A 25,620-nucleotide genomic window follows, 5' to 3' on the forward strand; every position below is an offset into this window, starting at 1 on the left:
CACTGCCTTTAGAGAAAATGGATTTTAAGTTTGAAGTGGTTAGCATGCGAAACTTGAATGGATGAGATAGCATGTTCCTGAAAAACTGTACAGAAGTTCAGTTGGGAAGAAATATCTACAGGAAGTCAGAAGAAACAAACTGAAAACATGCATAATATGGGAACCCTGTTCTCCAGGACAGGTACTTACTTGAAGTTTCTTACACCCCTGCCCAATTCAGTTGCGTCATCTTATGCAAACATTGAAACATAAATTCTCAGCTGCTAAGTGTTTCAATCACATTTCAGTGTGAAACCAGCCTTTCACAAATATAGTAACTTTTTGAAATTTTATGTAATAGATTTTATTTAAGATAGTAGTGAGATTATTTCTGCGAACATTTTATTGCTTTCTAAACACCTAATATATTTTGTAAATTTTAGACAAGCAGCCAAGTATGAAAGCAAAGAATAACTTGGTGTATTGTAACGAAGACATTTTTACTTTTTTATATTTCCCTAGTTTGCCTCTGACATTACATTTCCAGGATTCTGCTTGAGAGGCAACACTCAAAAATCTTGGAATCATTTAATAAGCTCCTATGCTTTGACTGAGAATGCAGCCACAGCTTCTAGAGCAGCAGATGCAAAAGGAGAGGTGAACATGTTTCTTGTTTTTTTTTGACTGAGCTTGTATTGGACATAACTAGCACAGAGGAATTCTTCATTCTTGTACATGCTGATGAGTAGGCTTTAGTCTAGACAATGTGTCTAGATGATCCAATAATAGCCATCTTTTAATATGTTATCTGAGTGGAGTGTGCCCACTCGAATTGCCAAAACTAATGTAATCAATTTTAGGAAGAAACATTTCTTATTAACTATTCACCTGGAAACTAATTACGATGTCTAAATCTTTGTTCCAGCCACATATATTGAGTTGCATTAAATCTTATTTGGAGGACTTTAATTTACATCTATAAGAAATGACGAGAAATAACTTGCATGGCTTTGAGGAGTGTGAAAGAGTTCCCTTAATCTACCAATAAAGTTCAATTCAACCTATATTTTAATGCATGTTTATACAGTGTAGTATCTAGAATGCTTGGTTTATCCCATTGCCAGGGAAGTCCTAATAATGGGGAAGGTGGGGTGTAAACCACCTTAGCCTAATATTAACAGCTGTCGTGTCACAAAGAGCTTCCTCATCGTGACCTCATTTAAAAGGAACTGTAATGTCTTCAATGCTTAACTTAGAAAGGTAACAGTTGACATGTCTGCACATTTACTGAAGTAGAAGCAATAAAATAACATTATTTATCAAATGACACAAGAAAATATTAACTCAGTCATGACTTCATCACTTGTGAAATACTTGGCCTTACAACAGAATTGCTTTCTGCAGTTCTGCATTATGTATTCTGTCTTTCCATTTTTTTTTTAAACATAAAGTTGATAGTGGCTCCTAATTTAACACAGCTTTGTGATACATGAGCAATTGTACAGATTGCAACTAAGGAAAGTGATTCTGATTTAATTTATATTGTTGAAAAGCAGCCAGGCAAGTATTGGCAAGGACTTGCATCACAGACATCAAACTGTCTGTTTTATAAACAAAATTTGATGAGTTTACTTAATAAAATCTAGTGAGCGTACTTGTAAGTATTCCGTTTAATGAAAACATCCTGATGTTTATATATCTTTGTTAAAACTGCCTTGTACATAATTATAGTTCTTTTATTTTTTTTAGGTTTTTTGTTATTATAAGCCAGTGTTGGATTTTGTGCAGTTGGTGGCGCTGTCAGACCTACCCTCCTACTTCCTATCTGGAATTGAGTTTGAATTGTATCCTTGTTTTCAATTAATGTGATTTCAATAGCTTTTTGTAGTGCATTTTGTCTACACCTTTTGTGAACTGTACTTGTTCAATTTCACTCTTGGCTTCTAAGAAATAACAGGATTTCTTTTGCAATTTTTTAATGCATGAGAATTGACATGCCAGTTTTAGTATAATTTAAAGGGATTGGGTAGAATTTGGAACGGGAGTCGACCATTCTGTTGGAACCTGACTGACCTGTACTTCAACTACGTTTACCCTTCTTTACTCCGCATCCCTTGATTCTCTCAAGTGAAACGAAATTCTATTGAGATCAGCCTTGAAAATTTTGATTGACAGCTTTTTGTCCACTGCGTTTTAGGGCAGAGAATTCTGAATTTTAACCACCCTCTATTTGAAAATTTAATGTTTATTTCACTCCTAAAGGGACCTTGCTCTAATTTTATGCCCTCTTCTTGTGGATTCTCTCATCCAGAGACATAGTTTCTAATCAATTGAATTCTTTATGATTTTCAGTGAGCTTGATTAGATCCTCAATCTTCCAAATTCAAAGGAATACAAGTCAAGTTTTAGTGACTTGTCTCCATAATTTAGCCTTTCAAGCTCTGGTATAATTGTGGAAATTTGCACTGTGTCCCCTCCAAGGCCAATATAGCCCCCATATTGAGCTCCATCTGGAATTAGCAACTAATGTGTGTCCTATTTGCTACGTAAGTTCTTGGGTTACTAAAATCTGAATTTATACTTGCTACGAGCAAATTATTACAGGTTATTTCAGCTCACTTTAGTTGTTTATATCTAATATGAAAGATAATGGTTTTGTTAGGAAGTCAGAAGAAATTAGTGGTTAGTCCACCAATGCTTGAAACAAAAGAATACTGTTGTTTCATTGCATTTCCCTTCTGCTTTTGGGGTGTAGTTTTGAGTTGGAAATTCATTGCTAAATCTTAGTGATGGATTTCTTTCTACAAATTATAAATATTTAAAAATAAATCTTCAACTGCAAAACAACGTAAGCGCTTGCATTTATAAATAGAGGCCATTCTTTGTAACCAAATGTGTTTCTTTGTAGACACTAGCTGATGTACAGATATTGTTTCTTGAGACTTACTTTGTGGTGGTGAATGAACAATAACAATCTTTTTCTCTTCACTTCCTCTCTCTGCCTTCCTCTGTGGGCATATTTTAATCAATGCAACCTTGTTCAGCTGGTATAATGAGACCAGACAGTGATGCAGACCAAAGGGAATTGAGTGTATAATCTGCAGAGAATCTAGCTTGGTTTGTTGTTTTATTTTACTCTTCCTTCTATTAAATAATGGTATTTTTAAAACATCATCTGTGCTGCTGCTTACCTTCCAGAAAGTATACAAGATCTCTTTCACTTAGTGAATGATGTGGATTGTTTTTCTTCAATTTTTAAAAAATTCCCTAATGTCAAATGATTCATTTAGTGATGATTGGGATTTAATAGAATCTTAGACATGTGGAAAATTTACAACAGCAAAGGAGGCCATTCAACTCATTGTGTTCGTGCTGGTTGTTGAAGAGCGATCCAGCCTAATCCCACCTTCCTGTACTCAGTCTGTAGCCCTGCAGCTCATGGCTCCTCAAGGAGACATTCAAATACTTGTTAAACGTGGTGAGGGTTTCTAATATTTAAACCCAGCTAAAACTGTAATGAACAGTTTATAAATAGTGAAACCTATGAATTATATCTGCCAAATATTAACAATTCAGTGTTAGTAAAAAATGTAAAGTTTATTCTGATTTTTTTTAGAATTGAGAATTTAAACTGGATAAACCTTTGGTTATATAAATAATTTAGTGCCACAGCTGCAAAGAGAAAGGAAACTTGAATTCATCACTGAAATGCTTATAAGAAATACTACCTGCAAGGCTCCAAAATGTTTGTTTATTCCATAAGAGGACAAGCTACACCCATAAGTGGAAAATAAAATCATAAAACAATGAAAATTATCACATACTAATTTAATTTTCTAATTGTCATTGAAATGCAGCAATGCATGATTAATTTTAAAATTACAATAGGATTTGAGTGTGTTTTCAATCTGTATAGTCTGTGTAATGATAGAGTGCTTGGGATTTTACTTACATTTTTAATTTTGTTTTTGTATGTTCTGGAAATAATGATCATTGTGGAGACATTCTCCATGTTTTGTATTATGTTATGAAGCCTCAGTGATGAGCGTTGTCTTGCCTTTAATGTGTTGAGTACCTTGATTAAAATATACAGCAACTTATCAAGAAGTGATGTCCAAGGCAAATCAAAGCTTCTCCTGAACCAACTCTGTTCTCTACAAGGGAAGGTATGCTCTTGCTGTGTTCTCAAGGTTAAATTTCCAAACAAAGTTTTAGAAAACTTTTTATCCTTAAATAATGGAGTAGGTGGCATGCCTATCCATTAATTTCTGTTTCCTCCACTGTAGTGTGTACTGATGTGTGTGTGATGATAGCCTAGAGCCCTGTTCATTTTGGAAAAATGACTTTGATGGGACAACCTCCTTTAGGTGTGATGAAACTGAAATTAAAATAGTCAAACCTCGCAGCTTCAGGAACACACAACTGGTTAATGTACCACAGTATGGACAAAGAAAGATTTCAATGCTTGCATATTTTAATATAAGCACAATTGTGATCAAGAGATAAACCTGGCTTCTGGATTGTCTCCTGCTAGTCTTAACCATGCATCTGAATAAAAGATCAAGCTGCATTAATTTTTGACATGACAAAAGTGGCCCACTGTTCAGTTTGTCACAAACTTGAGAGATTTTCTGTTATCAGATTTCGTAACTACTTTTATTTGTAGTTTTAACATGGATATGTTTGCAGCATTCAGTAGACCTGATAATGTGTGCAGTAACAATTTGTTCCAAGATTTATTTATAGCTGTCATAAGCGTCTCACATCCTGTTAGCTTGGTCTTTGTTGGAGAATTGGCATTTCCCAACTTTGACAACCATTACTGCATACTTGTTAATTTTTACCCTTAAACGTGGCTGAAGCACTCATGTCATTACCAGCACCTGAAGCCAGTTTGGCACTGTTATTCCTGCCAATTTTCTGCTAATTCTTTTCCTCTTGTATAAACCTCTCCTCACTGTTATCCAGTCGCTGCCTGCTGCTGTCTATCGGAATGTTTGTTGTGGAGCATCTGCTGGTTTCTCTTCCTTTCTCTATGTCTAACCCGTGCCCAAATATGGCTGTATTGGGTTTTTTTTTAGAATTTGACTGCTGCTAACACTTTGCCATGGTAAATATTTGGTGTGCTTGCATCCACAATGAGTTCAGCAACTCCCATGTGACAGCATCACAACATAGTAACTGTAGTGCGAAAATCTCTTCCCCATGTTAATGCTTATGGAAAAAATATTAAGTTCTATCACGTATTTCTGGATAATGTTGTTCCTTCCCCACCACCCAAAAAAATTAGTGAAATTAATCTGAATTAATTTAACTGTTCATACTGGTTAAGCCATCCATATTGTAAATGGTGATTGATTTATAATTCTAATTCCAATGTTTGTTAATTCCAACTTACTTTCTAACTCTTCCAGGTGGGAGCTCTTTTTAACCTATCTTGTACAGTGAGCACTACTCTGATTCCACCACCTAACCAATGCAGTACACGGAAATGGAAAGAATATATGGCAAAGAAGCCAAAATGCATTAATGGTGGGTTTGTCTTTTCACAAGAGTAATGTTCCCTTATACCCCTAACAAACTGAGCAAACCTGCATCAAAGCTGGGTTAAATCATTGCTCCAGGAGTTTGATTTCAGATACTTTGTCTCTGTGTTTGCCATTACTATCTCCTGATCATGCGCTGAAAAGCAACATTGCCCATTTTACTCACTTTATTTATGGGAAAAGTTAAAAATGAACAGCCTAGTTATTATCTTATCTTGTGTGTTCCATAGTCGGGTTAGATTGTAGCCATGTATTCAGTATTTTTCAGATTCTTATTAGGCAAAGCAAATAATTATTACGGAACCAAGGCAGTTAGATGGAGTTAAGATATAGATAAGTCATGATTTAATTTTTTTTATTTGTTCTTGGGATGTGGGCGTCGTTCGCAAGGCCAGAATTTATCATCCATCCCTAGTTGCCCTTGTTCAGAGGGCATTTTAAGAGTCAACCACATTGCTGTGGGTCTAGAGTCACATGTAGGCCAGACCAGGTAAGGACAGATTTCCTTCCATAAAGGACATTAGTGAACCAGATGGGCTTTTACAGCAATTGACAATGGTTTCATGGCTATCGTTAGACTTTTAATTCCAGATTCTTATTGAATTCAGATTTCACCATCTGCCATGCTGGGACTTGAACCTGGGCCCCCAGAGCATTGCCCTGGGTCTCTAGGTTACTAGCCCAGTGACAATATCACCAAGCCACCACCTTCCCTTTATTGAATGACGGAATATGCATGAGGGGCTGAATGGCCTCCTCTTCCTATGTTATTTCCTTTAGTGCAGGCAATTTTAAGTTTGGCCTTTGGAGTTGAATTACACTAACTCATCAGTGATTCCTTGACTTTCCTACACCCTCTGCTGGAGTTCCAAACTTGACTTTCTCCAGGAGATCCCTCCTCACTGTTCCTCATGGCATCTCCTGCAGAGTCCATCGAGGCACTCATCTCTGCATCTTTACAAGCAGTAACCACAGCTGGCTTGTCTTGACTCTTTCGCTCACCTTCCCGCCCAGTCTGCCTGCTGGAGCTGATCGCTCCTATCACCTTCCCATCCCACTCACCCCTCGCAATACAGACCTTGTGGACTTTGTCAATGGACCAGCTCTTTGCATCTCCATCTAAAATTTCCATTCAATTGTGAACAGGCCCTCGTGATCGTAAGCTCGTGGTCGTTGATTGCATTAGTGCCATAGCCTTGATGAAAACCTAGCTGGGGGTGTGATGACCATATCCTAATTTGCATCATCTTGTTCACCGATGATCCCTGTGCTTGCTGACCTACATTGGGTTCTAGTTGAACAAGGCCTTGATTTTAAAATTCTTATCCTTGTTTCCAAAACCCTCCATGGCCTTGTCCCTCCCATTCTCTGTAAGTTCCACCAATGCTACAACCCTCTGAGATATCTATGCTTCTCCTATTCTAATCTCTTGCACATCCCTGATTTTAATCATTCCACCATAGGCAGTCATGCCTTTAGCTGCCTAAGCACTAGGCTCTGGAATCCCCTCGCTAAACCTCTCTACTTCTCTTTGCTCCTTGAAGATGCTCCTTAAAACCTACCTCTTTGACCAAGCTTTTGCCCTAGTGTCTCCTTATATGGTTTTGTGTCAACTCTTGTTTGATAATGTTCCTGTGAAGCACCTTGGGCAATTTCCTATGTCAAAGGTGCTATATAAATGCAAGTTGTTGGGTTGCATACATTACCATGACACAGCAGCTCCCTATGCTAAGTGTAATGTACATACAGAAAAAAATCTAGCAATTAAGGGTGCAAAAAAAACCTTTTTTTTTTAGGAATATACCATTTTGTAATAGGAACATAGGAGCAGGAATAGCCACTCAGCCCCTTGACCCTGATCCACCATTCAATTAGATCAAGGCTGATCTTCTACCTCAATGCCATTTCTCTGCACTATCTCCATATCCCCTGATGCCTTTACAATCTAGAAATCTAGCGATCTCTGTCTTGAATATATTCAATGACTGAGCCTCCACATGGGTTAGAGAATTCCAAAGATTCACCACCCTCTGAGTGAAGAAATTCCTCCTCATTTCAGCCCTAAATGGCCCACCCCTTATTCCCCTGGTTGTAGACCCACCCCCAGCCAGGGGAAACATCCCTCCATCTATCATGTGGAGCCCTGTATGAGAATTTTGTATGTTTCAAGAGATCACCTCTCATCTAAGCACTAGAGAATACAGCTCTAGTCTCCTCAATCTCTCCTCATAGGACAATCCTGCCTTCCCAGGAATCAAATTGGGATTGAGTAGAACTTTGGCAAATTCTCAATGGCAACTAGGTGATCTAGTGGATCACTTTTTAATCTCTAATGGAGTTACCCCCCCCAAATCATTGGAGTCACTTCAGTGCAGAAAGTAAAGAGAGAAAGGTTTGCCTTTATGCAGTGCTTTTCATGACTATTGGATGCCTCAAAGCATTTTCCAGCCAATGAAGTACTTTTGAAGGATAACCGTTGTTGTGATGTAGGAAAACGTGGCAGCAAATTTGTGCCCAGCAAGCTCCCACAAACAGAAATGTAATAATGACCAGATAACCTGCTTTTGTAATGTGGGTTGAGGGTAAATATTGGCCAAGAAGCTGCGCATTACTCCTCTGCTCGTCTTCAAAATAGTGCCACAGGATCTTCTACACCCATGCAATCAGGCAGATGGGGGCTTGGTTTGTCTCACCTGAAAGATGGCATCTCTGACAGCTCAGCACCTCCTCGATACTGGAGTGTCAGCGTCAGCCTTTGTGCTCAGGCCCTGGAGTGTGACTTGAACCTGGAACCGTGTAACTCAAGAGGCGAGAGCACTACCAACTGAGCCACGGCTGACATTAAGATCCAGCACAAAGCAGTCATTTATATAGGTGTGTTATAACCAGTTACGCCAATTTCACAGGCAGCTGAAATAGACAGGTTGTGCTGTCTTCATTGATAAAGTCAGCTGAGTTTGGCTGTGCTTCAGGTTTCCCGCGCAACTTGAATTAGCATAGAAAGGAAGCTATTGGGCGGAATTAGCATAGAAAGGAAGCTATTGGGCGGAATTTTATGGCTCCCGCTGCTAGGTTTTTGCAGTCCCACCGAAGTCAATGGACTTCTGAGCGGCTCACCGTGTTTTATGGCCCCGCCCTTGCTGTGACAGGGTTGTAAAATTCTGCCCATTGTAACTTGCACACCATCAGAAGTTAACTGAACATGGCACCTGTAAATCTGATTTATGCCTTGGAAGGAATAACCCATTAGCTGCTTTTTATAAATATGATGTACACAGATTGTTCTTTTAAAATTCTACTTTTGCCTTTCAAATTTTTTTCCTCGTGATTAATTTTGCCAATTCCTTTATTACTTACAAACAGAACACTGCAATACTTGTCACAATGCTGAATCAGAAAATTGATTTCCTCCTTTATATCTTGATGTTGTTCTGGAAGGGCAGGAAGCATCGGATGTGTTAATAGAAATTAAATTGCATTTTAAATGGTGTACATTTTGATTTTAAAGCATCGCGATTGGTAACAGCAGCAATAATTTATTGTTCGATGAATTTTCATGTAACCAGTACAAATAAGCTTTACTGGCAGTTCTTATCTTCAAAAACTCATCATATTCTGAAGACCCCTTGACCTTTTTGTTATTCTCAATCATATTTTAGCTCTTCATTTTAAGTTAGCTATTATGATGTGCTATTAATGAAAATTATGTTTGGGTTGGAGAGATGGGGAGCAACTGTATAGTGCTTTAAATAAATATCTCATCCCAGAACAGAATATCTAACTCTGTGTGAAGCTTGAATTGTCAACATTCACTTTCTGAAGATATTGCTAAAGGCTGTTAACAAATAATCTATCAAGTTGTCCAATGATTTAAAATAAAATCCCAAGAATAAAACTTGTGGGGGTTGAGAGTCCATTTAAGGATGTTAGTAATAGAGAAATGGAACACTTTTGCACTTTTAACACCTAATCACAGCATTAATTACTCTGATCAAGCATTTTACAAGATATAATACAGCATGAGGAACACAAGAAATAGGAACAGGAGTAGACCATAGGGTTGACTGTCAAGCCCGCTCTGCCATTCAATATGATTACAGCTGATCTTGGGCTTCAACTCCATTTTCCTGCCCACTCCCCATATCCCTTAATTCCCTGCAAGATCAAAAATTTGTCTACCCCGGCCTTAAATGTACTCAACGATGGAGCATCCACAACCCTCAGGGGCAGAGAATTCCAAAGGTTCACAACCTTTTGAGTGAAGTAATTTCTCCTCATCTCAGTCCTAAACGATTGGACCCTTTTCCTGAGACTGTGCCCCCATGTTTTAGACTCCCCAGTTGGCAGAATCAATCTCTCAGCATCTACCCTATCAAACCCCCTCAGAATGCTGTAGGTTTCAATGAGTTTGCCTCTCATTCTTCTAAACTTAAGCCCAATTTACTCAGCCCCTCATCATAGGACAGCCCCTTTATCCCAGGGACCAATCTGGTGAACCTTTGCTGTACCGCCTCCAATGCAAGTATATCCTTTAAATGTGGAGACCAAAACAGCACACAGCACTCCAGACGTGGCCTCGCCAAAACCTGTACGACCGTCGTAAGCCATCTTTATTCTTGTACGCCAATCCCCTTGCGATAAAGGCCAACTTGCAATTTGCCTTCCTAATCGCTTGCTGCACCTGCATGCTAACTTCTGCATTCCTTGTACGAGCACCATCTGAGTCTTTTTGAACATCAACACTTACAAGTTTCACACGTTTTAAAAAAAAAAATTCTCCTTTTCTATTCTTAAGACCAAAGTGAATAACTTCTCACTTCCCTACATTATACTCCACCTGCTATCTTGTCCACTCACTTAACCTGTCTATATCTCTTTGCAGCCTCTGTGTGCTCTCTACGGCTTACCTTACCACCCAACTTGGTATCATCAGCAAACTTTGATACTTTACTCTCTGCCTCTTCATCTAAGCCATTAATATAGATTGTAAATAGCTGAGTCCCCAGCACTGATCTTTGAGGCACTCCACTATTCACTGCCTGCCAACTTGAAAAATCCTCATTTATGCCCAATCTCTACTTTATATCCGTTAACCATACTACCCCCAACTCTGTCAGCTCTTATGTTGCCTGTTAACCTTTTGTGTGGCACCTTATCAAATGTCTTTTGGAAATCCAGGTCTACTGGTTTCCCTTTGTCTACCCTACTAGTTACATTCTCAAAAAAGTCTAATAAATTTGTCAAACAGGATTTCCACTTAGTTGAACCATGTTGAACTGTTCTAATCATACTATGCTTTTCTAAGTGCATTATTAAGACTTCCTTAATAATGGATTTCAGCATTTTCCTGACAACAGATGTTAGGCTAACCAGCCTGCAGTTCACCGTTTTCTACCCCCGCCCTTTCTTGAAAAGTGGTGTAACATTTACCAACTTCCAATTTAATGGGACCATTCCCAAACCTAAGGAATTTTGGACAATTATAGCCAGCGCATCCACTATCTCTGCAGCTATCTTTTTTAGAACCCTAGGGTGTAGGCCATCAGTTCCTGGGCATTTGTCGGATTTTAGTCCCTCAAGTTTTGCCAATGCTTTTTCTCGGCTGATATTAATTTCCCCTTTTTTTTTTTAGCCCCTAGGTATGAAACTTGTGTCTTCTACTGTGAAGGCAGACACAACAATGCCTCTATTTCATAATTCTTCATGATAATCTCTCCTGTAGCTGCTTCTAAGGGCTAACGTTTACATTAGCTACTCTCTTCCTCTTTATATACTCATAAAAGCTCTTACAATCTGTTTTTATATTCCTGGCTAGTTTACTGTCATATTCCATTTTTTCCCTTTTTATCAACCGTTGGTGGCCCTCTGCTAGTTTGTAAAACACTCCCAATCATCAGACTTGCTAATGTTTTTGGCAACATTGTAAGCCTCTTTTAATCTAATACTAACTTTAACTTCCTGAGTGAACCATGGATGGGCCTTTCTCGAGTTTTATTTTTCAGTGGAATGTGTTTTTGTTGACAATTTTGAATTGTTTCTTTAAATGTTTCTCACGGTTCATTTACCTCCATACCCTTTAGTCTATTTACCCAATTAACCTTAGGGAGTTCTCCCCTCATACCTATATAATTGGCTTTATTTAAGTGTAAGGTTCTTGTTTGTGATTGGAATATGTCACCCTCAAACTTAACATGGAATCCAGTGGTATTATGATCATTATTGTCCCAAAATATCTTTTACCTTGATGTTACTAATTAACCCTGCTACATTACGCAATATTCGATCTAAGATAGCTTTATCGCTAGTCGTTTCCACAACTAAGAAACTGTCATGAAACATTCTGCAAGCACATCTTCTAGACCACTCTTGCCAATTTGATTCTACCAGTCTATATGAAGATTAAAGTCCCCCACCATTATTACATTGCCTTTGTTACAAGCTCCAATAATTTCTTGTTTAATGCTCCGCCCAACGGTATAACTACTGTTAGGGGGCCTATATACACCCACCAGTGTTTTCTGATTCTTGCTATTCCTAATTTCCACCCATAGTGATTCTACTTCATGACCTTCTGAGGCTAGATCCCTTCTCACTATTGTCCTTTGTCATCTTTTACCATCAGGGTCAGCCCTCCTTTGCCATTCTGTTTGTTTTTCCTAAATATTATGAATCCTAGAATATTTATTTCCCACCTTGATCATGTAAAGCTCCACCATGCCTCTGCATTGTGCCTGGACTGAAGACCCTACTTAAGTATCTGAATGGGATTGGCAATTGGTAAATTTTTTTATGGCTAGTTTTATGATGCAGACTTGTACCTAATAGAAACTTGTCTAAGGCTGCCCAAACTAGTTGTTTTTTTTTCCCCATCCTTGGATTTTCCTGTGACAATATTCAGTTAACGTAAAGGAGTTGAAATAAAATGTGCTGCGCATAAAGTCCCAATTAGAAGATTCATCTCAGGATAGTAGTGGCTCATTTCATTTGTCTTTTTATCAAGTAATCCTATTAGTTTCTGAAATGATGTAATTTTCAAATCCCCAAACAATACTGCAGTGATAGTCCCTAAAGACAAAGGCCAATTATACTGTGTTACTGCAGCACCAGCCAAGATCAGCAATCTTAGCACAGATCAGTTTGTGAACTGGACGTGCAGTGCAGTAGTCCACTAAGCTATTTAGGAGCTCAGTTTTGACAGTGCATAGATCATTGTGCAGTTTACTACTTGCTGAACACACACACATATAATACTTTTAATTGCTTAATCCTTTGTAATTTGCCTAATAACAGCCTGGTGTTAATTATTTTGTTTTAGAACTGTCAAGCTCTAAATTGAAAATAGAATAGTCTGATGAAATCTAGCGATTTAAATTTTTTAGCTGTTAGTCCTGATTATAATCACATTTAATTGATACAATTATCGCATCCCATTACTTCACGTTTGTTTCATTACTGTTGCTATTATCATCCAAAAAGCAACCCAGCAAAAAAACCCTGTTTTCCTATTCCTGAATCCTGTATGTCTAACGTAGCTAAGTATATTGTTGTTGTATCGTAAGTACCCCAAATGTGCCCACAAGTCATGAATAACTGATCAGATGAAGGCAATTAGGCTAAAGATCAGCATATTTGTAGAAGAACTCTGCTGTGTAGCATTGTGGGGACCACAGGGCAGGACTTCACAGAACGTTTAAATCCTCTGCCCATTTGAGTGACGTTAGTTGAGGTGTATTGACTTACAAGCTAATGAGACCCATGGCGGGTGCCTTAACCAAATATGGGGCCCTGCCATGGGAAGAAGGAGCAGAAGACTCAACCTTGAACCCCCCCCCTGCAGTCTTTAATCCACCCCATAGAGGATTGGCTAACTAATAGGTGGGATACGGGGGCATTTTCAGGATGGCAACCTGTAACTAGCGAAGTGCCCCAGGAATCAGTGCTGGGGCCACAATTGTTTACAATATATATTAATGACTTGGATGAGGGAAATGAATGTACTAACGCCAGGTTTGCAGATGACACAAAAGTAGGTGGGAAGGCAAGTGGTGAGGATGACAGAGTCTACAGAGGGATATAGACAGGTTAAGTGAGTGGGCAAAAACATGGCAAATGGAATGTAATGTGGGAAAATACGAGGTTATGCACTTTGGCAGGAAGAATAGAGGAGCTGAATATTATTTAAATGGAGAAAGACTGCAGAAAGCTGCAGCACAGAGGGATTTGGGGTCCTTGTGCATGAATCCCAAAAAGCTAACATACAAGTTCAGCAGGTAATAGGGAAGGTAAATGGAATGTTGGCCTTTATTTCAAAGGGAATGGAGTATAAAAATAGGGAAGTCTTGCTAAAACTATACAAGGCACTAGTTAGACCACACCTAGAATAGTGTGTACAGTTTTGGTCCTCTTATCTAAGGAAAGATACACTAGCATTGGAGGCAGTCCAGTGAAGGTTCATTGGTTGGGTATGAAGGGATTTTCTTATGAGGAAAGGTTGAGTAGGTTGGGCCTGTACTCATTGGAGCTTAGAAGAATGAGAGGCGACCTTATTGAAACAGATATTCTTAGGGGGCTTGATAGGGTAGATGCTGTGAGGTTGTTTCCCCTTGTGGGAGAGTCTAGGACCAGAGGGCATAATCTCAGTAAGGGGTTGTCCATTTAAAACAGAGATGAGGAGGAATTTCATCTCTGAGGGTAGTGAATCTGTGGAATTATTTACCGCAGCGGGCTATAGAGGCTGGGTAGTTAAGTATATTCAAGGCTGAGATAGACAGATTTTTAATCAATAAGGGAATCAAGGATTATGAGGAAAAGGCAGGAAAATGGTGTTGAGGATTATCAGGTTAGCCACGATCTCATTGAATGGCGGAGCAGACTCGATGGGCCGAATGGCCTACTTCTGCTCCTATGTCTTATGATCTTATTCTCCTACAACCTTTTCAGCAACAGCAATTCCAAATCTTTGGTGGGGGCAGAAACCTTTTTAAGTAAAGCCATTGAACAAATGACTTGAGTGGGGAGCAGGGACTGGAAACATGAAAGGCCTGCTCAGGCTACGGGAGCTAACGAGGTGAGGGTGACGTTAACTTCTGTGATTGATGCACTTTTCAAAAAAAGTTGTCCCAAAACAGCTATCTTGATAATCGTCCAATAACTATGATTAATTGATAGCCTCAATCTATATTTTTTTTAAACCCACATTTAAAATTCTAGATTCAGGTTTATGTAGATTTAAGTCTGTGTCAAACCCAAATTGCTCGTGTTATTTTACCGATGCTATTTTGCAATGTTTTCCCCATTATTTGCACTTGGATGCTGAACAATGAAGAATTAACTTCCTTGTATAAATAGTTGTAACTTCTTGTGAATGTAATAGGTATACTGAATATAGGAAAATGCCTCTCCTTTCTCCTGGTCCAAACGATGGTGGCTGATTTTATACTAAATTAGGGAATCTTGCACTAATTAAAACAGCCAGTTCATTCATAGCATAAAGCCTGTTGGATTATTTATCATAGCCATGAATCAAAGTTCATGATATCAATCTTATGCTTCATCTTTTGTCATCTAATGTGATTTTATTTTTAAGCATATTATTAATGGCAGCATTTTTCATAGCTTTCACCTTCAGTATGCTTTAAACACTTGTTTGTTTCCAGTTCCAGACATTGAGACGAAGGGAGAGATTTGCAGCTACTACCTGCTGGTTCAAAGCAACTATCGAGGGGGCTGCAAGGGAATCCTGATTCATTCAGCCAACCAGATAAATGGAGCCGCAGCTATCGCCATAGTGAATGGGATGTTGGAAGAAAGAGCTGAAGACAAAGAAGGTGAAAGTGACGCAAGTAGCCAAAATTTTTTCCTTTTAAATAACAAATTAAATGAGAATTCTATGTAACAATACTTGGCATTTTGCTCTTATCATGCTTTAAACATACTGAAACGCACCCCCCCCTCCACTCCCCCGCCTCACCCTTAAGGCATTTCACGTGCAAATTTAAGGATATTGAGCAGGAGTGAAATTGTTAGGAAGGATGACAGAAATAACATTCAAAGGATAGCTTTTGAGGAGGCCATTTGCTGCTTTCGTAATTAGCAGCAAAACATCCAGCTCTTGGCCTCAAGTTGGTTGACGTAATAGGAGATAAATGTCAATCTTCTGCAAGAAAGCTGAACTTAGCTGGATATTACTCTGGGCAAATGTCAGTAATATGCACTGATAGTTCCTGATTCAGAAAGATTTATTGTTCAATTCCAATTGCGAATGAAAAATATAAATCTCCATATGGAGGAAGTTGTGTTAGGACACTGTAACCTTGTGACACGGTACTGCCACCTTAGATGATCAGTACAGGCCAGAGGGGTTTTTTTCTCACTTTTTTTTTGTCAATCCTTAGCTTTACAACAGCATTACACTCAGTTACGCAATTAAAAAAATAACTGGCGTTTACTTGGTACCTTTCAACATGCATTTATATTGAACCCTTCACGCCTCAGGGCATGAATGCGTCACAACCATTGAGGTAACTTCTGTAGTTTTGAATATGGACAACCCATTCTTTCTAATTTACAGTTGCACTATGCATTTGGAACCCAGCAGAATCTACATTAGCTGGGACATTTGAGAATACTCTATTGAGAATGATCACAATATAGTACAAATGGAACTAAAATGGCTCCTTTTTATATTGCAACTTTTGTTTATTTGGCTCCACTTTCCCATGACATGGCTTGTAACATAACCATTAGATCTTTTTGGACATAGTGAGAGGATTGTAAGCATATTGGCCTTGATTTTGCTTTCATGGTGAAGTGTCAGCACTCGCCACTCACCTCAAAGAAATTTGGCCACTAAGATCTAGCTGTCTATGAGGTGTGGATTTCCCCTTTGCTGACAGTAACCTGAATCTAGACCCCAGTCAAGGAAGCAGCATCAGTGATGCCATCAGGCAAGTAGCCAATCACACAGAAGTATTCTTACAGTCAGCAAACCAGGAAGTAAAATGCACTGGTTATCCTTCACATGCAGAGAGCGAAATTAAGATTGGGATGTACACATTAGCAACTGAAATGTCATGAACGATCTTTGAAAAAATTACTACAGTGAAAAAAAATGGAATTTTTATCATAACAAAAATTTGATGTTACACAAAATTAGCTTTTTTTGGAGCCAAGAAGTTAATCAGCAGTTATCCTGATTTAGTATGTGGTTTAAAAACCCAGCTACACCTTATTAACAAGAAGTAACTTCTCTGGGGGACTTTAACAATATTGCAACTTAAAAGGGGAAGCTTTCATCAGTTCAGTGATTTCTAAAAGGTTGCTGCCTGCAAGACTTCAACAGTACACCCTGTGGAGGAGCCAGTGAATCACTGACAGCAGCTTCTGGATTTCTGTTTAAATATGTATCTGTGGATACCAGAAATTGCTGTCAGTTTCGCAGGGTAATCAGAGCACATGCTGAGAGTTTTGCCATCATTACAACTGCAAAATCTGAGCCATTGTATGTTCTTTCATTGCCCCACCCAGCTATACACATTCACAAATTAAAACATGTTCTTAAGGTAAGTGCCTAGCTGGGATCAAGAACTGCAAAGGTGAATCCATCTTTTTTTAAAAATTCATTCATGGGAAGTGGGTGTTGCTGGCTAGGCCAGCAATTATTGCCAGCCCCTAATTGCCCTTGAGAAGGTGGTGGTGAGACACCACCTTGAACCACTGCAGTCCATGTGGTGTAGGTACACCCACAGTGCTGTTAGGAAGGAAGTTCCAGAATTTTGAGCCAGCAACAGTGAAGGAGCAGCGATATATTTCCAAGTCAGGATGGTGTGTGGCTTGGAGGGGAACTTCCAGGTGGTGGTGTTCCCATACACCTGCTGCCCCCTGCCCTTCTAAATGATAGCGGTCATGGATTTGGAAGGTGCTATTGAAGGAGCCTTGGTGAATTCCTGCAGTGCATCTTGTAGATGGTACACACTGCTGGCAATGTGTGTCGTTGTTGGAGAGAGTGAACGTTTGTGGAAGGGGTTGACAGTCAAGTGGGCTATTTTGTCTTGGATGGTGTCGAGCATCTTGAGTGTTGTTGGAGCTGCACTCAACCAGGCAAGTGGAGAGTATTCCATGACACTTGTGCCTTGTAGATGGTGGACAGGTTTTGGGGAGTCAGGAGGTCAGTTACTTGCCACAGGATTCCTAGCCTCTGACCTGCTCTTCTAGGCACAGTTCAGATTCTGGTCAATGATAACTCCCAGGACGTTGTTAGTGAGGAATGCAGCAATAGTTATGCCATTGAATATAAAAGGGCGATGGTTAGATTCTCTCTTGTTGGAGATGGTCATTGCCTGACACCTGTGTGGCAAGAATGTCACTTGCCACTTGTCAGCCCAAGCCTGGATATTTGTGCTGGTCTTGCTGCATTTGGACATGCACTGCTTCAGTATCTGAGGAGCCATGAATGTTGCTGAACATTGTGCAATCATCAGCGAACATCCCCACTTCTGACCTTATGATTGAAGGCAGGTCATTGATGAAGCAGCTGAAGATGGTTGGGCCTAGGACACTACCCTGAGGAACTCCTGCAGTGATGTCCTGGAACTGAGATGATTGATCTCCAACAACCACAACCATCTTCCTTTGTGCTAGGTATGACTCCAACCAGTGGAGAGTTTTCCCCCTGATTCCCATTGACTCCAGTTTTGCTAAGGCTCCTTGATGCTGCCTTGATGTCAAGGGCAGTCACTCTCACCTCACCTCCGGAGTTCAGCTCTTTTGTCCATGTTTGAACCAAGGCTGTATTGAGGTCAGGAGCTGAATGGCCCTGGCGGAACCCAAACTGAACGTCAGTGAACCGGTTGCTACTAAGCAAGTGCCACTTGATAGCACTGTTGATGACCCCTTCCATTACTTTACTGATGATGGAGTAGACTGATAGGATGGTAATTGACCAGGTTGGATTTATCCTGCATTTTATGTACAGGACATAACCTGGGCAATTTCCACATTGCTGGGTAGATGCCTGTGTTGTAGCTGTACTGGAACTGCTTGGTTAGGGGCGTGGCAAGTTCTAGAGCACAAGTCTTCAGTACTATTGCTGGAAAGTTGCCAGGGCCCATAGCCTTTGCAGTATCCAGTGCCTTCGGCCATTTCTTGATATCACGTGGAGTGAATTGAATTGGTTGAAGACTGGCATCTGTGATACTGGGAACCTCCAGGGGAGGCCAAGAGGGATCATCCATTCGCCACTTCTGGCTGAAGATTGTTGTAATTGCAGTATTGCCATCAGGCTTTAAACGCTTATGGTTAGCTCCTTTTTTAATGCCACTTTATACAAGCTGAACCCCATTTTACCCCAATGTAAACATGGTACAAGTACGAGATTAACTCAACTGCACATAAGGGTTAATTTTTATGTGCTTGGTTGATTATGAAATGTAATTATTTAGAAAATATCTCAAAGTTTGCGTCCCTATGCACACTTCAATGGATTAATTCTCAGCTTTGAATTGCATTCTGAAACAAATGCTGGATTACAATATCTGCATTTGACTAATCTCGAAAGGCATAATTTGAAGACCAAAGGACTTCCATTTTGTTCTTACTCTTTGTTAGCGAGTTGTTAGAGCAGCAGTAAATCTTTTCAGTGCAGCACTAAACTGCTTCATACATCATTCTCATTTATTGTGTACAACATTGACTGACTGGCTTCCCACTAGTTGGCATTTTACTAAGCCTATTAGTTTATGCTTTTGTATTTTCATTTATAAAATACAGTCCAAGATTATAAAGTATTTACGTACAGCTGAATGTGAACATGATTGGATTATAATAGACTAGTGAGTTAATAGTTACTTGGCATGCTGCCATGCTAACAAAATGTCAAATGATGCATGTGCATTGGCTGCTGAAAAGACTATGATTATTGGATTTGTGCAGTGCTGAATCATTAGGTAACCTGTCAGTGTTTCAAAAGATGTTTGCAGAATCAGTGACATGAGAATTGCGTAGGGAGTTTCTCTTGCTTTGCAAAACTTGAGGCAAAATAACAACTTGTCAACTTTTTACCCTGTGGCAATGATTTACAGATGACGTTCATTTGTAAAACTACCTATTCAATCTTCTTTTTAATGCTGCATTCACTCAAGTAGTTGCCCACTCCCGAAGGCTCTGACTCTCATTGACATATAGTCCCACAGATTCTCCTTTACTTCACCCCAAGCGTCCATTCCTCACTGAGAGATTGGACAATGAGTGTTATTTGATTATGGAGGTCATTACAGTTGAGACTGTCCTCACTGGGCACCCAGTCACTTGTATTTATAGATTGCAATTTAGAGCATTTACCCTTGGCATTTCTTTTTTACCTCTGCCTAGTCTAGGGGCACTGGGTCAGTTTTAGTGACCCCATTACTGACTCTTACTGGGATCAATATTTTATGCTGTTGAAACACATTTAATGGTTCATCTTGCGTACTTTGAAACCAGGGGGATGTTAATTTTTAGGGGGAGGTTAATTTTTAGTCATAATTTATGAGCTAAGTGTTTGTGTCCTTAAGATAACTTAATATGCTTCTAGTCGTTAGGTAGCACAGAACCTGAGTATTGCTGAAAAAAGAGACATGTCTAAGCTTTTCGTCTTGTACTCATCAGGACACTCGCAAGAATATCAATATAATGGGGAAAACAGCAAGTTATACTGTATGTGAAGAGAGTGCTGAATGGTTGGCAAGTGGCAGTGCCATGGAGAATGCACCACTGATGATGACTGACAGTTAACTGCCAAGCATTGTTTGAAATTTAAACCAGGCAGCTTGACCCTGATTGGTCAAGGCATTGCCCTGAGGAATGATTCAGCGAAAGACTGTCACTTATTTTGTTTAGCTGGAACAGGTGCAATGTGTGTACATGTTCTTTCTGTCTGCAATGAACAGGGCCCTGCTATTTATTCATGTGGCTTCCAGTACACGCAAATGAGCCACATTGTAAGCCTGACTGACAATCTTAAATTGGTTGTCAGTATAATTCTTTGCACGCTGAGGGTTATTTAGCAAATGTTGTTCTATTGTGGAATCACATCTAATGTTGGACACTGTGTTTTGAGTTTTGCAAGCTGGTTGGGTACAATCTGTACCTTGCCCGTTGCAAACAGTGGATGGGACATATGTTTGATACGATCCACCAGTCTTTGGGACGTATAGTCTACATGCCCAGCATCACACTGGCACTGAAATTCATATATCACATTACTCAGTTGTGTGATAGGCAGAAAGTCTTATTGGCTTGACGGCAGCATCCTGTTAGCGGTGAATACCACCTGAATACCAATTTTGGCCCTGAAAAGTGCCCGGTATACCTCAGATCACCCTGGAAGGGCAAGGTTTCTCAAAAATTTGAGCAACAGGTGAAGCTAGCTGTTTCACGCTGCTACTGTGCAGTAGCAACACTAGTGGTATTCGCCACTAACAAGATTCTGCCATTAAGCCAAAAAGACGTTCTGCTTATCTCACACATGAATAATGTGGTATATGAATTTCAGTGCCAGTGTGATGCTAGGTACGTAGGCCATAAGGCCCAAAGACTGGCGGATCTCATCAAACAGCATGTCCAAGCCACTGCTCGCAATGGGCAGGGTACAGACTGTACCCAACCAACCCATGCTTGCAAAACTTATTAGATGTGATTCTGCGATTAGACAAATTTGCTAAATAATCTTCAGTATGCTAAGAATTACACTGACACCCAATTTAAGATTGTCGGTCGGGCTTGCAATATGGCGCATTTGCATGCACCGGAAGCTACATATGTTGATATACAGGGCCCTCTTCTTTGCAGCTAGAACATGTACATAGATTGCGTCTGTTTCAACTAAACAAAATAAGTGACAGCCTTTTGCTGACTCATTCCTCAGGGCAATGCCTTGACCAATCGGTCAAGCTGCCTGGTTTAAGTTTCAAACGATGCTTGGCAGTTAACTGTCAGTGACCATCAGTGGTGCATTCTTCATGGCAACGGCACTTGCCAACCAATCAGCACTCTTTTCACATACAGTATAAATTGTTGTTTTCCTCCTGACATTGGGAAGGTGGTGATGAGCCGCTGCCTTGAATCGCTGCAGTCCCTATAGTGAAGGTCCATCCACAGTGCTGTTAAGTAGGGATTTCCAGGATTTTGATCCAGCGACAGTGGAGGAAGCATATTTCTTTTTTAAAACTTCTGGGAAAATCTAAAAACATCAACTCTTGAATGTTTGCTAACCTTTTGCTATTTTCAGTAATTTCAGATCACAAATTTCTGTGATCTACTGCCCAAAATTACAAACATATATATGTTAGTCATCAAGCTGTTCATAAAAAGTGAATCAACAATAAACTTTAATTTAAACTTTTAATGTGTGGGGGTTCATTTTTAAATTGTGCTCTGCATAAATTCCAATACAATCCTCAATTCGTTATGTGAACTAATTAATAGAATAAATTAATTGATTTAATGATAAATGCAAAAGTGCTGAAATAGAACGTGCTTCTGGGAGTCACAGTGTGTACTAATCCATGTTTTCATCTGCAGAGTGTGATGTTGCAGAGCTTCTTGGGGCAGTGCCTTATTTTACTGGAGACCAACTTGTACATAGGGAGAAGACACTGGCCCAAGTTCAAACACTTGCTTTAAGAGAGTTTCTAAGTAAGTATTGTAGTGTAATCATCTAGCAAACAGTTGTGACTAAATCTGGCAAGATGTGTACATAATCGATCATTAGATGTGGGTTAAGGTTGGGCCCAGTTTTAGAATCATGCAGTAGAAGGGAGACCATTCAGCCTATCGTGTCTGTGCCAGCTTCTAAAAGAGATCTGGTTAGCCCCTCACCCTTTCCCCATTGCACTGCAATTTTTTTCCTGTTCAACTATTTATAAATTTCCCTTTTGAAATTTACTATTGAATCTGCTAGCTTTTTTTTTCAGCCTGTGCAATCCAGACAATAAATCACTATATTGACAAAAATCTCCTCATCTCCCCTCCCTATTACCTTAAATCTGCACCCTCTGGTTACTGACCCACCTGCCAGAGGAAACAGTTTCTCCTTATTTACTCTGTCTAAACCCTTCATAATTTAGAACACCTTGATTAAATCTCCCCTTCACCTTCTCTGCTCCAAGGAGAACAAGCCTAGCTTACCCAGTCTCCCTAGATAACTGAAGTCCCTGAACCCTGGTTCATTTGAGCAGTTCTCATCTCAGAATTGGCCACAGTACTCCAGCTGAGACCTAACCAATGATTTATAAAGGCTTTGCATAAATACCTTGCTTTTGTACCCTATGCCTCTATTTATAGAGTCCCACAAAGGAAACTGTTAGCTAAAATAAAGCTCATGGAACTGAAGGTAAATTATTCACTTGGTTAGGAGCTAGGTTAGGTGGTAGAAACCAGAGAGTAAGGATAATGGGTTGCACACTTAAATTGGCTAGTAGTGTCCACAAGGATCTGTGCTGGAGCCTCAACTATTCACTATATTTATAAATGACTTAGATGACATAATATCCATATGTCCAAGTTTACTGATGACATAAAGATTTGTGGAATAGTAACTTGGGTTGATGAGAGCATAAAATTACAAAAGAGACATTGAGAGATTAAAAAAGTGGACAAAACTGGCAAATGAATTTCAGTGCAGGGAGAGGTAAGGTACTGTGGATGCTGGAAATCTGAAATAACAGAAAATGCTGGAAAAACTCAGCAGGCCTGGCAGCATCTGTGGAGAGAGAAAGGGTTAACGTTTCAAGTCCGTATGACTCTGAAGAAGAGTCATCTCGACTCGACGTTATCTCTGTTTCTCTTTCCACAGATGCTGTCAGATCTGCTGAGTTTTTCCAGTGTCTTCTGTCTTTATTTCAATTCAGGTAAGTCCGTTTTGGACAAAAAAAATGGTAGATCCGAGTATTTTTAAATGGGTGAGAAAAGCTGGGAACATTGGGGTCCATGTACGATGATCACTGAAATGTAGTGATCAGGTACAAAAAAAAATCAAGAAGTCTAAAAGAATGTGAAAAATTAGAATTAGACAGTTAGAATATAAAGGGGAGAAAGTTTTACTACAGCTATGCAAAGCCCTGGTTAGCCCACATCTTGAGTAGCATGTACAGTTCTGGCCACGACACCTCAGAAAGGATATGCAGTAAATCCCGCCGTTCGCGACTTCCTCTTTCGCGAATTCACTTATCCACACAAAAGTCTTTGTAAACCAGTTCACCCGTTGCGGGTCCAAATGTTCTCTTATCCACTGTTTTAACAATAAAAAATAGAAGCCATGTTTAGAAAATGCCAGAAAAACAAAAAGAAAAACCGCCCAAATAAAGTTTTAAAAGAAGGAAGGTGTCCATGAAGTATTTCCTGCAGTTTAAAGTGCGCACTGCGTGTGTGTTGTCTGCTGTTGTTTGCATGCAGGTGTTCCCTGTTGCTTCGATTTAATTCCTGATCACAGTCCACCTCCATTTAATAATTTACAACAAAGTATAGCTACAAATTGCTACTATCATAACTTTTAACAAATTCTCAAATTAATCTCCACTAAGGCAACAATAACCAATGGACTTGACCAGACACCAGGCAAAGCATTTTCACCCTAGGAATTCAAAATGAGGTTCCTTTCAATTTTGTTCCTTTGCAGACAGTTGTCGGCTTACAGCTGCTTTGATATGACATGCCTCTGACCTGCACACACGAACTCCTCTCAGGTTATACCTAGCCTTTCCTTTGAATGCAAATTCTCATTGTATCACCAGGCCTTTTCAGCTCCACCTCTTCTAACGATAAAACCCTTTTCATGGTACCAATTTTATTAGTAATATAAACATTGCTTGGTGTCTCCTAGCTAGGTGCAAGATTTCACTCCCACTCCTGAATGCTCTATTCAACAAAATGCAAAAGTACCCTCGACCTCTGTTTACATCTCATAGCTACTATACATTGAAGCACCCAGGCTTTAATCCAATTAACACACACACAGGCTAAACCTCTATTTAAAAAAAAAAAATTTACAATAACATTATATACATTAAGATCTCTTCCTGACAGTGAGGCATAGACATGTGATAACCAAAGGAGTGCTCTCCCACAAAGAACAGTAGATGCTAGCTCAATGAATAATTTTAAAATCTGTGATTGATAGATTTTAGTTTTCCAATGGTTTTAAGGGATATGGAGTCAAGGTGCATGGATGATCTAATTTGATGGAGCAACAGTCTTGATGAAATGAATAGCCTACTTGTGTTCCACTGTTTCTTGGATCCAGTATTTTTTTTTTAACAATTTTTAATATCTGAAAGGAGCAAAATATATGTAGAAAAAGCTGCATTTTCTCTAAGAATTGAGGGGAAATCCCCTGCATTTTTTTATCATAAGCTTTTGTGATGTAAAAATGGAAATATTGCACCTTGGGCCCATGTTCCACTACATGGTTTGTCATGATTGGAATTGCAGATACATTCAGGGATGTTTAAGAAGTTAATTTTTTTTGTATGCCGTTGACCAATTTGGAAATGCGTGGAATTGGACATTATTGGCCTGTAGTTTGGCGATGGTGATGATGACCAAACTGTCAGCTTTCACCATCATTATTCCACAGAAACTGGCAGCGACTTCTGGAGTCCGCGCATGTGCAGTAATAATGTATTAATCCGGAAATTTACTGTTAGTGATTCTACACATCTCAAGAGGGTGACCTGTTGAGGTTCCTCAGATTGCAATCAACGGAAATCAATTGCATTGATGAGAAGTTTCACTCTTATGCTGTTAGTCTTACTGTGAGCCCCTTGGAAAAGTTATACTTTGGTGAATGAGATGTAACTGGGGTTTTAGATGGCGTACAAACCTCTATTACTATTAAACACCCCATTAACCCTCAAAAGCTAATTTTATATAATATTTGTGGAATGTCAGATTTCTCCATTAGGACAAAAATTTCGAAGTTTTTAAAATGTTTCAGGTTTATCGTTGTTTTCGCTTCTGTTTTAATCTAATTGTAATCATTTATTTTGCTCTCTGAAAATTTAAGTTAAAAATGAAGTGCTTTTAAACTTCCTAGTTTGCTGTCTGTGAGAATGCTTCAACG

General features: G+C 39.4%; 1 protein-coding gene across 1 annotated transcript in view; it reads left to right on the forward strand.

Annotated features, from left to right (window-relative positions):
- The window catches only part of mtbp (MDM2 binding protein), an 86,346-nt gene that overhangs the window by 16,185 nt on the left and 44,541 nt on the right, over positions 1-25,620 (forward strand). The window contains exons 8-13 of the mRNA XM_078539859.1: positions 502-636; positions 1,729-1,823; positions 4,073-4,145; positions 5,394-5,511; positions 15,182-15,352; positions 22,083-22,196. Coding sequence (XP_078395985.1) covers positions 502-636; positions 1,729-1,823; positions 4,073-4,145; positions 5,394-5,511; positions 15,182-15,352; positions 22,083-22,196 — 706 coding nt within the window. The remainder of the gene's footprint in view (positions 1-501; positions 637-1,728; positions 1,824-4,072; positions 4,146-5,393; positions 5,512-15,181; positions 15,353-22,082; positions 22,197-25,620) is intronic.

This window comes from Cetorhinus maximus, chromosome 4 (assembly GCF_964194155.1).
Source record: "Cetorhinus maximus chromosome 4, sCetMax3.hap1.1, whole genome shotgun sequence".
Lineage (NCBI taxonomy): Eukaryota > Metazoa > Chordata > Chondrichthyes > Lamniformes > Cetorhinidae > Cetorhinus > Cetorhinus maximus.